Raw genomic sequence first — 14,020 nt, 5'->3', positions numbered from 1 at the left:
ATTCCCCACCAAGATGTCCTAAAGGCACTTTAAACTCAACATCTTCAAAACTGAACTCACATCTCTGGAAGCCCACACCATTCCTCCCTAGTGAATAGCATGGCTGTCCAGGTTCCTCTCTCTTCTTAACCTCTGGACCCCCAGTCATCTAGTCCCCTGCTTAGACGTGAACTCTCTGCTGAGTCCAAACTCTCCTCTCTGACACTAACGTCATTTCAGATTCTATCATCTCTCCCCTTTACCTGAGGTCTCCTGTGGGGTGTGTGTATGCTCCAGGGTGTATACCAAACCATCTTTCGGGTAAGTGAAGAAAATATTAGAGCTTCTACTTATATTTTTCTCTTCATTTTAATATTTCTGGCTTTTAAAATGTATACATTGTAATAGTCATATATACATAAGACTATGTGCTCAACTATTTATAATGGGTTATGCAATCAGAATGGTCTGGGGGTGACCAACCTAGTCTATAGCAGTTTGCCACCCTGCCTCCGGTCTAACTTCCCACCATCCTATTTTTCATCTATGAGCTTACTAGTAAAGTGCTTAGAATAAACTAAGCACTATATAAATGTTAGCTCTGTTATTATTACAATTATCATCATCCTATCCCCAAATTTAATTTTCTGCCACTTAGATCCTTATTACCATGCAATTGGATTTTTACTTAAAAGTCTTAAATAAATAAGTTGATTCTCATGTTAGGATCCCAAGGTTAGCTTCCTGGCTGCTGGTCTGCTTTGCAAGCTCTGTGCGACCCCAGGCTGACACTCTGGGCTCTGGCTAGTTAGAGGAGAAAGACTGCCGAGGTCCAGCACCATAACAAGGTATGTTCCCTCTGCTGCCACCTCTGCCTGGACCACCTCCTGTAACAGACACTTCCCTAAATCCCACAGCTGATCATTGCCACTCCCTAGCATAGGAAACTTGTACACTTCAGAATATCTGTAAAATAAAGTTCACATTTCCTTGGGAGAATAAAATATGTTGGAAAGTTGCTACCTAGGATTTGTGGAGTTTTGCCTTCTACTATATTTGCTGAGAGAAAGGAAGGAGAAAGGACAGCAGAACCTAAGGCTCCAGAGTCAGATGCGAGGATTGAAACCTGTCCCTATTATTTGAAACCATTCCCTATCGGGGGTGATCTTGGTAAATTGCTTCTTGTCACCATGACCCAGTTTTCTTGTCTGTAAAAGTGCACAATGATACCCGCCTCCTAGGATTGTAAGGTAACACACAATGTTTGTGGGAATCGACAGGTTTTTAATAATGATAGCAGTTTTCATTGATGACATTCTGACACCTTCAGAAAGTCTTCCATAGATGGATATTTGGCACATTCTAGTTAGGGAAGACCTCTTGAAAGACACAACTGAGCTGAGAACGGACAAATTGGAGTGCTACAGGCAGTGACAACAGGGTGCTGTGTAGAGAGAGCGAGTTGGGAGGGAGAGACGAAGATAGAGAGCTAGGACAGGGTCTGAGGGTGGAATAGCTTCTCTTCGTAAGGGTGTTGGAGTTTCAACTACCGCTCAGCTGCAACCAACTTTATTTCCGTAAGATAGCACATGCAAAGATCACTCCATAAAACACTTTGAAAACTAAAGCAGCACCTTTATTTTATACATACAAACAGTATAAAATGTTTATTATGTAAGAGCTGTGTTTTGTTTACAATATATTATATTGCTTCAAGCCAATGCCAAAAGTTCATACATTATATTCCCTATTTTATTGTGTTTACAATATATTATATTGTTTAAATGCCACTCCCACAGTGTTACTTCTTTTCTTTTTTTAATAGTGAATTCTCTGGAATCATGGTAAGGTCAAAATATATTGTATTGAGAGTTTAAAAAGAAGGGCAATTAAAAATGTGACAAATGTCTAAATACATGACAGTAAAATTTGAAATGCTGTAACTTCACGATTAATTGCTTCATCCAAACCCTTGTGATTTATGCTTGTTTGTTCCATTTACCTTCTCTAACGTACCCCTGCCCTTCCACACCATGGATGCATTGTGATTTTGGAAATTACCTGTCAACTACACACTGAAAAGACAAAATGTTAACCTGATCAACTGCCATAATATAAAATCTGTCCCAAAGCACTGAAACTAGAAAATCTATACCATCATGCTACAGATGTACTTAGAAAACTTAAAAGGAAGAGTAAATATCAGCTCAGTGATTTATAATGAAGCTAATAAAATTCAGGCCAGTATTCTTAACTGTAATGAACATTATTTGAACATTCAACACATGAAAGGTTAACAAAGGCTATGAACTTGGTGTAACTTAAAACGTTTCAGATGTCGGAGTTCACCAGATGTAATTGGATTCAGGTGGATCCTGCCGCTCCTCAGCCTTTTTAGGTGAAGGCGTGTGCTGCCTGAGCCCTGCGCCTGCTGGCCTCAGGGCATGCATGAGGCTGGCTCCGTACCCTGCAAAATTATTCACAGCTTAAAAGAAAAGGAACTACAAAAACAGGCTCTTCAGATTCATTATTAACCATTCAAATGAAATCCATTTTCCCTTTTCAACCCAGAGTGAAAGACCACAGCAACCACAAAAAGCTACCTGAAGGAAGAGATGCTACACGTTCAAAATCCCTGTTAAAAGAAATCCATTTTACTAACTCCATCAACTCCGGCTTCCATGGAATGTCTGACTCACTATGTATTTTGGCCATGCAGAAACTCCTCATGCAAAGTTTGGATGGATATGATTGAATGGAAGGATCTTCTCCACCCAAGGGCTGGGAACGAGGTAGCGCTGAGATCTCGAATGTAGGGAGACTTTTGCAGAAGGTTTGACTATTGATTCTTTTCATGGCATTGCAAAACTAGCCTCGATTATATTGTTCAATATAATAACCTCCACTCTTCATATAGACCACACGATCAGGCTATTGCACTAACACAAAAATAGGGATTTTGTAAAAATTAAGGACTTTAATTGCACATTTAGAGAAAGGGTTGTAATTTGAACTGACTCCTGATCAGTGGGGATTTGTGAGTTTAGTCGAGGTGGGCATGTATCTATTTCCAGCTCAGTTGTTGGTAAGTAGAGTGTAGCACTGAGTTACACAACTTGAGACCTCCCTTGCTCCTACTTGCGAACTTTTGTAGGTGCTCGGAGCACCGGCTCATTTCTACTGATTTCTTCAAACTGATCCAAGACAGCAATCACATTGTAAAAATCTGCCTCCATCTTCCTGTGCATTAGAGTCAAGTTCGGCATTCCATTTGTTCCTCGTGGTTTTTAAATGCAAGCATGCCATTAAATACGTACTGAGAACAGAAGACTTTGTGCCTGAATGTGCTTCTTTGAATTGTCAGTATGTAGGCTAGTAGCTCATGGGACAGCCAAAACATGAGCCAACAATGTGCTGGAGGAAATCCCTACCCTGCCTCTCGCCCTGCCACCCATGAAGCCCAAACCTCCCTGCTGGTGAGGGTGAGCCTAAGCAGAGAAGTCTGTCTCCAGTATCCTCCTCCCCACTCAGATGCCTGGGTACCGGGGACCTCCCAACGTGTCACCCCACTGGGAATCTGTTCACAGAAGAACTCTGTGTCTTAGAGCTTCCTTGTTACCACCCTCAAGTCGAAATAAACCTCATTCTTTCTGCCTTGATTCTCTTAGGTGATGTATAAAATGGCTGGGTGGCCGATCCCAAACACACATTTGCATTTTAATCAAGCACCAGGGCATCTTCTGGGTGCGCAATGCCTTGCTCAGAAGGAGTTAGACTGATGAGGGAGCTTTCAGCAGCACGGTCTACAAGTGGGGTGCTATCTGAAGTTGGCAGACCTGTCAGAACTGCTCATCTATGCTCCACGACGCCCCTGGCTTGCCTTCTTTTTGGAAGAGTGCCTGGAGCAGGACAGTGCCCCCCCCCCCCACTGTCCTCCCATCACTCTCAGGGGCCACCAGGCTCCAGACGTAAGTCCCAGAGGACCTTTGTAGTTGAATCCTGGGATGGGTGGTCTGACCTCATTCCTAGGACTTCTGAAAAGGTAATCTGATTTTAGGACAAGCCTTACAGTTTGTATCCAGTTTAGGGTAGAACAAAGGGTTTGGTTTACTCTTTCCCAAAATAGCTCTAGAAAAGGTTAGCTTTCTATAGGTCTTTTGGTCCAAAGAAGGTTTCCTGGTACGTATGTCCTAACAGGGATACCATTCAACCATCACCACTTGGGTAAAGGGCTATTTTCCAGAGGAGCCACATTTCTTTTTAAACTGTGCCCACCTGAAGCCAATTCAATCTATCCAATCAATTCAATAGGTGAAAAAGAATGAAGTCAATGTATTAGTGTAGCCTAGATCAGACCCAACTACCTTAAAATAAATCAGCATGTGTACCTACATATAAGTGTATTACATATACATAAGAATAATATAATGTGAGCATTTTCAAATCAGCACAAAAATAAATTTGAGGTTGAAAAATATAAATGTAAATACTTGTTATCTATTTATATTAATATGAATAAAATAATATCAGATATATTTTAAAACGAATATATTTTTCTCAGCAACTCTGTTGATCATTTCCACATTTACTGGGCTACATGCTTCACCCTTCGGAGACCCTTGACCTATAAAAACATCTGATCTGTAAATGATGTGTTCAATTGTATCCATTATTCTGGAGACACGATATGCTAGACCAGCGATTTTCAACCAGCATGCCACAAGAATTTTTAAAACATGCAATATCTGACTATTTAGTCAGGGACACTGACCTATTTTCCCTTAGATTGTCAGATAAAAAATGACAACAGCCAACAAAAGGATAGCATCTGGTGTGAATGCATCAAAATTCTACCTACTTTTTTTTGTTAGATGGGCAAAATATGTATTTTTGATGTGCTGCAGAATTTTAGTAATTAGTCTGTGTGCACCATGAGATGAAAAGGGTTGAACATCGCTGTGCTAGACACATGTGGACTTCTGTTATTGCAGGGTCTTACAGGCTAGCTTGTGTCTTCCTCTCCTGGAAGCAGAGTAAACAGTGGGTCCAGCTTAGGAGGCTGAGCTCTAGCTGCCGACTACACTGAATCTGCATTGTTTCTTTGGTTCACTTGCTAATTGCCTGTCCCTCCCACCAGAACCTGGGCTCCACCCAGCAGAGCCTCCTCTCCCTGTTCACTGGTGTGTCCCCAGTGTCCAGATTCATAGTTAGCACAGAGAAGATACCAACCACGGTGAAACAGTTGTGTTTAGCATGTCTCATTTTGGGTATAAAAGAGGCTAGTGGTTTATTATCTCAATAGTAGTTTGCTTTTTATCATCAGTAAATTGGGGAAAAAACGCAACTCCATCATAACATCTCTCCCATACTTCTTAACCCTTTCTCTCCCTCAAAAGAACTCATTTAAAACATACCATACCAGTACAATTTTTAAAGATTTTAAACAGCAGAACTCTTTATGTTAGATATGCTAGTTGATAAATCTTGAATGACAAAATCAGAGCCATGAAGATACAATTCTGCATTTGATTTAAAATCTTACTTTTTTTTTCTTTTAAAAAATATTTTATTGATTTTTACAGAGAGAAAGGGAGAGGGATAGAGAGTTAGAAACATCGATGAGAGAGAAACATCCATCAGCTGCTTTCAGCACACCCCCTACTGGGGATGTGCCCACAACCAAGGTACATGCCCTTGACTGGAATCAAACCTGGGACCCTTCAGTCCGCAGGCCGACACTCTATCCCAGGGGTGGGCAAACTTTTTGACTCGAGGGCCACAATGGGTTCTTAAACTGGACCGGAGGGCCGGAACAAAAGCATGGATGGAGTGTTTGTGTGAACTAATATAAATTCAAAGTAAACATCATTACATAAAAGGGTACGGTCTTTTTTTTTTTTAGTTTTATTCATTCCAAACGGGCCGGATACGGCCCGCGGGCCATAGTTTGCCCACGGCTGCTCTATCCACTGAGCCAAACCGGTTACTTTTACTTGTCATTGCTTCCCTACTTAATAGACCCATACTTCCAAATCAACCTGTTTTACTAATTTAATCTAGGAAATCTGTGTGGTGATATTTTACAATGAGGCATTCTCTTTACACTCTCAAGCTTAGGCTAAAGTGTAGAGAGCTGCAGGCAGCAGGAGGAAGCATGGGAGAGAAGAGGCAGAGAAGTTGCTTTAATGAAATGGAAAGCAGGCTGAGTTATGAGCTGTCTTTCAGTCTTTGGAGCCAAGAAACAGACGTGAAAGAGGCCATCTCACTCACTTTTATTGCAGTGTCTTCCATGCCAGCCTTCCTGACACTGGCATTTGTTGGGCTCATGGCAGGTTCCGTGTGTCCCACAGCCAGGCTCGCAGACAGCTAGAATCAAAGGAGATAAAAAGGATGTTTCCTGAGCTTTCATTTCTCAACAGAAATACACAGCTGTTTTTCTTGCTGTTCTTTAGAATGTGTTAGTGTTGGCTTCATCCCCTCATTTCTTTTTTTCCTGTCAATCTTCAGCTCCAAGTTGGTTTGGGACTTACTGAGAGGGTCCTGAGAGTGATCTTAAGCTAAGTTTGATGCTTCTCATTCACAAGAGACACTCAGCAGGAGTGTCTAACTTTTTATACATGTGTGGGTCTCATACGACGTTTTTAGTCTACATAAAGGAAACCTATGTGTCCGGGAAGAAAGGTTCATGTCTAGGTAACATGCAACAGGCACAGAAGTTATGTAGAACAAGACTATGGCTACTTTCATAATCCCTTCCCCAGACCCATGTGTACCGGGTACTTACGCTTTGAACAGAGGTCTCCTTGGTAACCTTTGGAGCACTTACATTTGCTTTTACCAATGCATTTACCTCCATTTCGACAGGGTTGTGGGCATTTGCCTGAAACAGAGAAGAATGCAAGTAAGCAAGGAACTCCGTGTTTCATTCAGAGGTAATTACATTTTTCAAAGAAACTGCCAGGCTTTGGGAGGATAAAGCTACTAAATGGCAGTTATTTCCATTTATTTCAGATTTAATCTGGCTTTGATTCTGCTTGAATTTCTTTTTGGAACGAACAGGCTAGTATTTTTACTTATAATTTTGAATATATATCTTTTACAATTAATGTGTTGCCCAAATGCTATCTTTACATTACTTTTTCCTAAACAATATTTTAATTGATTCATAAGCCCTTAGAATTTAAGATATACTAACAGCTGAGATAGGATGACCCTGTAAATGATCTTTCCTTTGCGTTCTGAAAGCAGGCTGACACCTGTACCTGATAGCATCTGTTGTAGCCTAAGATTCTCCAGAAAGGAGGGCTTACATGCACATATTTATTTGGGGAAGTGATCCTAGGAAACAGGAATGGGGAATGGGAAGAGTGGAACAGAAGGGAAAGCCAACACAAAAGTATGTTTGTGAGTGAGGCATCACTGTGGAAATCGGGTTCTACCCTACTGCGTCCTGCTGAGGAGCCCTGTAGATGGCACCTTCAAGTCTCCTCAAAGAAGGGAGAGGGGAGCATCTATTCATCAGCACCTCTGTCCCACTGGTCAAGGGTCACCCCATAGGACAGTGATGGCGAACCTATGACACGCGTGACAGAGGTGACACGCGAACTCATTTTTTTGGTTGATTTTTCTTTGTTAAATGGCATTTAAATATATAAAATAAATATCAAAAATATAAGTCTTTGTTTTACTATGGTTGCAAATATCAAAAAATTTCTATATGTGACACGGCACCAGAGTTAAGTTAGGGTTTTTCAAAATGCTGACACGCCGAGCTCAAAAGGTTCGCCATCACTGCCATAGGATAACTTCCTTGTGCTTCCATTCTGCAACTGTGTGAGTACAGGCGGTATTTTTTAGGACTCAGGGGAGTATGAATGGAAAGCAAGAGAACTGGAACAGCTAAGATGAGGTGCAATCAGGTTATTCGTGTGAAAATCAGGTTGTCGCCCTAACCGGTTTGGCTCAGTGGATAGAGCGTCGGCCTGTGGACTGAAGGGTCCCAGGTTCGATTCTGGTCAAGGGCATGTACCTTGGTTGTGGGCACATCCCCAGTGGGGAGTGTGCAGGAGGCAGCTGATCGATGTTTCTCTCTCATCGATGTTTCTGACTTTCTATCCCTCTCCCCTCCTCTTGTAAAAAATCAATAAAATATATAAAAAAAAAAAAAAGAAAATCAGGTTGTCGCAGTAGTGGCTGGAGTGAAAGGCTGGCTGAGAAAGATGTCAGAGGAGCACAGAAGGTGCCTTGATACCACACCTGTGCATTTTTCTGGAATGTCTCAGACCTTAATAATACATCATTCTTCTTCTTTTTTAAAAAAATCTATATGCCAAATGAGTATTGCTAATGTTTTCACAGATCTTTGAATCACAGGATTTTAGAGCTGAATAGGGCCTTAGATGTAAAAATTATATAATAATTTTCTTTTTACTCCAGAAGCTACTTATTATCCCTCTGCAACCTAGAATTTGCCATCCTAAGGCTGAATTTTTTGAAGAAGTACAAGAGAAAGGTTTGTCCACACAGAGCTGAAACCACGTCCTGTAACTGGCACAATGATGTTGCAAAGAGCAAACAGCCAGTAGATTTTGGTAGTGGAGGAGTTTGGATATACGTATTTTTGTTATTGTTGTTGTTCTTTTCCACTTTAGCAGAATACTCACTGCAAAGGCATCAATACATAAGGAGAAGAAATTAAATCTTTACCCTAAAATAACAACCCACCTTTCCTTCTCTAAGTTCTTTTATGGTCAAATGAAGCTTTGAAACAAGTGAACTACTATAATAGTTTACCGACAAGCACTATGCTTAACAAACATGAAGTGAATTCCATTATGAAAATCATTTTGCTAAAAACACACTTTTCTTTTCTTTTTACTTATCCAAAAGGACTTTCTTCACATATAAACCAAATGAAGCAGCATTTGGTCATGGTGAGACAATATAGACTTAACGTTGAGATGTTAGAATCTCTCAAAAACCTAGGATGCTATTAGACCTTTAGGTTTTTCTGATGCATGGGTGTTCCAGAAACAGGAACAACCTTAATTATTAAAACAACCTTAATAATAGAATACTATCTTATTGTTGACCATTAAAAACCCAAAAGGGTCCTTTTTGCTGGGTTTGGATACAAAGAATAGCGCTTACTATTTGGTTAAGATCCTAACCTTTCCCTAAAGAAAAGGAATACCTAACTCTGAATGTCTGTTTGCATTTTTAAAAATCTGACTCCATCATATACACTAAATTGGATCATATCACAGTATTCTGCAATGCACTGAAGTTTTTTCAAGAAAGCAAGATGTGGGACAATAATTATATGGCAGAAAAGATCGAGTACTTATTGTGAAATACGTGGTAAGCCCAACTGAAACCATGTTCTATGAGAAGTGAACGTGGTCACATAGAGAATGATTGGTGGAGAGGACTTTTTCATGGACTCCCTGGGTTTCCTTGGCAAGAGGTTCATGGCAGCCAGGATGGAGGACATTCTCTCCCGGTTATCACATGACAGAAATGTGACTGCGGGCAGCTGTCAGAAGGCCACTCTGAGATCAAACCTCACGAAGTCAAAATCTCATGAAGATTGATTGTTTTAAAATTCAGAGGCTCATAAGTATCTTTAATATTGACTTCTTTTTCCTGAAAATATTTTATAACCAAATTCTATCCATTAGACAGTGGAAAATTGAGTCAACTTGAAAGATTACCAAAAAGAATTGCTGGAGACAAACAGATTTGATTAAGTTTGAACAGTTAGCATTTTTTGGTGGATGAGTCCAGTGAGGACAATGAAATATTGACAAAATAAAGAATTAAACTTCCTCCACCCATTGGATTGTGGGACACCTTCAATTTGCTACTCCACTTCACATAGAAAAAGATTAGAAAGGTTTACAATAATTACCAAGAGTCATCATCTCTGGGTTTTAGGATTATGGATGATTGTGATTATTTCATTCAATACTCTAAAATTTTTACAGAGAACTTTTATAATCATAAGAACCCATGAAGTTATTTTAAAAACCCATTTACCATACAGTATAATTAATCGGTGTCATTAATTTAATTGAAGGGTCATTAAAATTTTAGGGAAATCTATACACCTTAAATAATAATAAATATATATTACATCCAGATACCTCTACTCATGGTCTTATTTGTTAACCTACAAATGTTTCTTATAATCAAGTCAGAATGAAATTTGAGAAGACATCAATCCTAATAGAGGCCAGAAAAAAAGAAAATATAGGTAATATCAACATATATATTTTCACTTAAAAAGACCATAAATAACAAGTATTGGCAAGGATGTAGAGAAATTGGAACCCTTGTACCTTACTGGAGGGAATGTAAAATGGCACAGCCTCTTTAGAAAATAGTTTGGCAGCTCCTCCAAAAATTAAATATAGAATTAACATACGGTCTGGCAATTCTACTCCTAGAGACTCAAGAGACCCATACGTTCACACAAAACTTATACATGAATGTTCATATAAGCATTATTCATAATAGCCCAAAGAGGAAACAAACAAATGTCCATCAATTGATGAATGGCTTTGTAATACTTTAAGCAATAAAAAAAAAAAGAATAAAAAAAATTGATGAATGGGTAAACAAAATGAGGTTGGTATAGCCATACAATGGAATATTATCCAGAAATTAAAAGGAAGCATAATATATGCTACAATATGGAGGAACCTTGAAAATATCATGCTAAGTGAAAGAAGTCAGACACAAATGGCCGTATGTTATATGATTATATGAGTAGGAACAGGAAAATCTAAAGACAGAGAATGTAGATTAGTGGTTTCCAGGGTCTTGAGAAGAGGGAAATAAGGAGTGACTGCTAATGGGGACAGGGTTTTCTTTCGGGGTGATGGCATGTTTTGGTATTAGCTAGAAGTGCTGCATGATTTTGTGAATATGCCGAATTGCATACTTTACAATGGTAAATTTTATGGCATGTGAACTATATCAATTAAAAAATAAGAATACATAAAATAACAGCATTATTTAACTCAAGGAACTGTTTCATCAATGGCCCAGCTATGAGAGAATACTCCAGAATTCAAAGAATTATAAAAGATTGTAAAGCAGTTATTATAGTTGGAAGTTATTTCTTTTATTTGCTTTTAAATTTTCTCTTAATTTCTCCTTTATTTTCTGAGGTATCCCATAAAAACACAGGTTGTTGTTTTTTAAAAAAAAAGAATACATAATTAAACTTTTTGTCTCTATTACACCAGAGGTACTTCTATTTGAGACCTATTTCCACCTTTTTCTGGTAATGTGGCTCCTGTAATTGAAACAGAAAATTTCCTAAAAGGATTTGAATATGACTTATGATAGGGATAATCAGGAGCTTTCAAAGGCCCACATTTTTGGTGCAGATAGGGAAAAAAATAAAATAAGAATAGAAAACATTGTCACTGCCAATGGAAAGGTCATAAACCTGAGAGCATGAAAGGGCACACTTATATGAAGAGAAATGAGCCCATAAAACAAAGATTCATAAACATGAACCAACTAACTATGCAAAGTCTGAGAGTAAGTACAGGGCAAAATTGAGGGGAGTGAGCTCACAGATACCTTTATCAGAGCTGGGTCACTAATAAGAACAGAACCACATCCTGACAGTTAATTACATGTTCTATGGAAACTTCAGAGGTATTTCATGTGAACTCTATAAAAAATGGTTACTTCATCTAGTACTCATTAAAGTACAAAAACCCACAAATAAATTAGAAGTTGAAAGTTAAAATAGGAAGTCGGTTTTACTCAATTTTGAACCCACAACTTCAGAAACTATGACTGTACCAAATGCAGTGGTGTTCTACAGATATAATGTGGCTGGAAATGAAAATGCCATATTCCAGAACCGCCAGAAAGGCAGGGACACAGCACGCTCCGCAGACACGCTCACATTGCTTTTGCGCCTTCCTGAGCAGAGCTTCCATGTTACCTGCCTTCTGGATCATAAAGCCACCGAGAATGGAGTCGGCTCATTTCTGAGTTTAATAGAGAACGTCAGTGACTTGCTGAGGATTACATGGATGGTAGGTGGCAAAGCCAGGACAGGCAGTTTGATGTCCTGATTGCCAAAACAATGATTATCTACCACATTCTACTTGTAAATTTTTATTTTTTTTGTATTGGACCATGGCTAATATATAGTGAAGGCTTAACATGCCCCAATCTTAAGTTTACAGCTCAACTATTTTTTTACATAAATAAAACACTCATGTGACACTTCATCAATCAAGATACAGAGCATTTTTGGCAGCCCATCAAGTTCCTTTGTGCCCCAACCACTACTCTGGTTTCTACCATCATCCATTAGTTTTGACTGTTCTTGATCTTCATAAAAATGGAATCATGCAGTATGAATGTTTTGTGTCTAGCTCCTTTTACTTAACTTCTGTGCGAGTCATTCATGTTGTGGTGTGTGCTATTAGTTTGTTCTTCTTTATTGCTGGGCACCCTTTTTTCTCCTTTTTCTTGAGTCTGCCCTTTTCTCTTAAATGAGCAACTCAGCTCGGGAACCCATTAAGAGAAAAGTTTGGGAAATGTGGCTCTGAGTAGAAGAGAAAAGACTCTATTGTGTACAGGTAGTTGAGCTAATGCCAGCTGTCTCAAAGCTCTGGTCTACATCTCTAGGCTGAACTACAGGCTCTGCACATGAGAGGGGGCCAAAATCACCAAGAACAACGCAGCATGCTGAGTAGCCCACACCCAGACGTAACTGAGTCAGAGAGCCTTTGCTCTGAGTCATCTGAGCTGAGCTATGTCACTCTGCCCCACCTTTAGCCAAGTGAATGGGAGCTGAGTGTAGTGAAAATAAATCACTGGCCTGAGACCTTGGACAAGCGATTCATTGTCTCTGGGCTTCAGATTGCTAACATAAAGGGTTAGATGGAGTTGCTAAGGTCCCTGAAAATAAAAGAGAATGCAGAAGACCAATACTCACTTATTTCACACTGTTCTCCTTCTAGTCCTGGAGGGCAAATACACTTTCCAGGGTAGAAACAGGTCCCTCCATTAAAGCAGGTAGTTGAGCAGTTCGCTGTGAGAATGATAACAGGGTATTGCGTGAGATGGTAGGTTAAATCTAAAGAAGAAAAAACTTCACTTACAGTTAGGTGATACTTTGGAGGCATCTGCTTCTCACCCATTTACTTATGTAGTAAAGTACACCACTTTTCAAATACAGGAATTGGAACCAACTGCCTGACCATATGCAGACTCCAACAACATAATAAGATACCATACATGCTATATAGTACCCACCCCGAGGGGTTACATCTTAGTGGAAAGAGGTACAGTGTGTAAAAAATTATTTTTTATTTTCTTATAAATATCTATACCCTTAAAAGAAGACCACTATAAATCCCCCACATTTTTTTAGAAATTAAAACATTTTTAATGTAAAACAAACATAAAGCTATATGGATATGATAGAAATTTTGCATGATTTTTAAAGGTAAAATATAACCCTTCAAAGAAATTTGTTTGGACTACATCTTCAGCTTTCACCCTGTCCAAACCCAATTCATGTCACCTCCTCTCCAGTTAAGGTGACATTAAGTGGACCCTTTGCAAAGCTCCTCACTTATATTAGTACTAGAGGCATGGTGCACGAAGTTCGTGCACGGAGGGGGGGGGTTCCCTCAGCCCAGCCTGCCCCCACTCCAATCGGGGACCCCTCGGGGGATGTCCGACCACGGGTTTAGGCCAGATCCCACAGGTCAGACACCCCTCTCACAATCTGGGACCACTGGCTCCTAACCATTCACCTGCCTGCCTGCCTGATCACCCCTAACTGCCTCTGCCTGCCTGATCACCCCTAACTGCCTCTGCCTGCCTGATCACCCCTAACTGCCTCTGCCTGCCTGATCACCCCTAACTGCCCTCCCTTGCCAGCCTGATCTCGCCCCCAATGGCCCTCCCCTGATGGCCTGATCCCCCTAACTGCTGCTCTCTCCTGCTGGCCTGATCACCCCTAACTGCCTCTGCCTGCCTGATCACCCCTAACTGC

At 40.0% G+C, this 14,020-nt stretch overlaps 1 protein-coding gene across 1 annotated transcript in view; it reads right to left on the bottom strand.

The window, feature by feature from the left end:
• Window positions 1-1,593: 1,593 nt before the first annotated feature.
• The window catches only part of WIF1 (WNT inhibitory factor 1), a 79,389-nt gene continuing 66,962 nt past the window's right edge, over window positions 1,594-14,020 (bottom strand). Inside the window, exons 7-10 of the mRNA XM_005872687.2 lie at window positions 12,953-13,048; window positions 6,764-6,859; window positions 6,250-6,345; window positions 1,594-2,446 (exon numbers count right to left, since the gene is read on the bottom strand). Of these exons, the coding sequence (XP_005872749.1) occupies window positions 2,325-2,446; window positions 6,250-6,345; window positions 6,764-6,859; window positions 12,953-13,048 (410 nt within the window). The 3' untranslated portion in view covers window positions 1,594-2,324. The remainder of the gene's footprint in view (window positions 2,447-6,249; window positions 6,346-6,763; window positions 6,860-12,952; window positions 13,049-14,020) is intronic.

This window comes from Myotis brandtii, unplaced genomic scaffold (assembly GCF_000412655.1).
Source record: "Myotis brandtii unplaced genomic scaffold, ASM41265v1 scaffold389, whole genome shotgun sequence".
In the NCBI taxonomy this organism is placed as follows: domain Eukaryota; kingdom Metazoa; phylum Chordata; class Mammalia; order Chiroptera; family Vespertilionidae; genus Myotis; species Myotis brandtii.
Note: the sequence above shows the minus strand (reverse complement) of the source record. Positions and strands in the feature narration are given on the sequence as shown.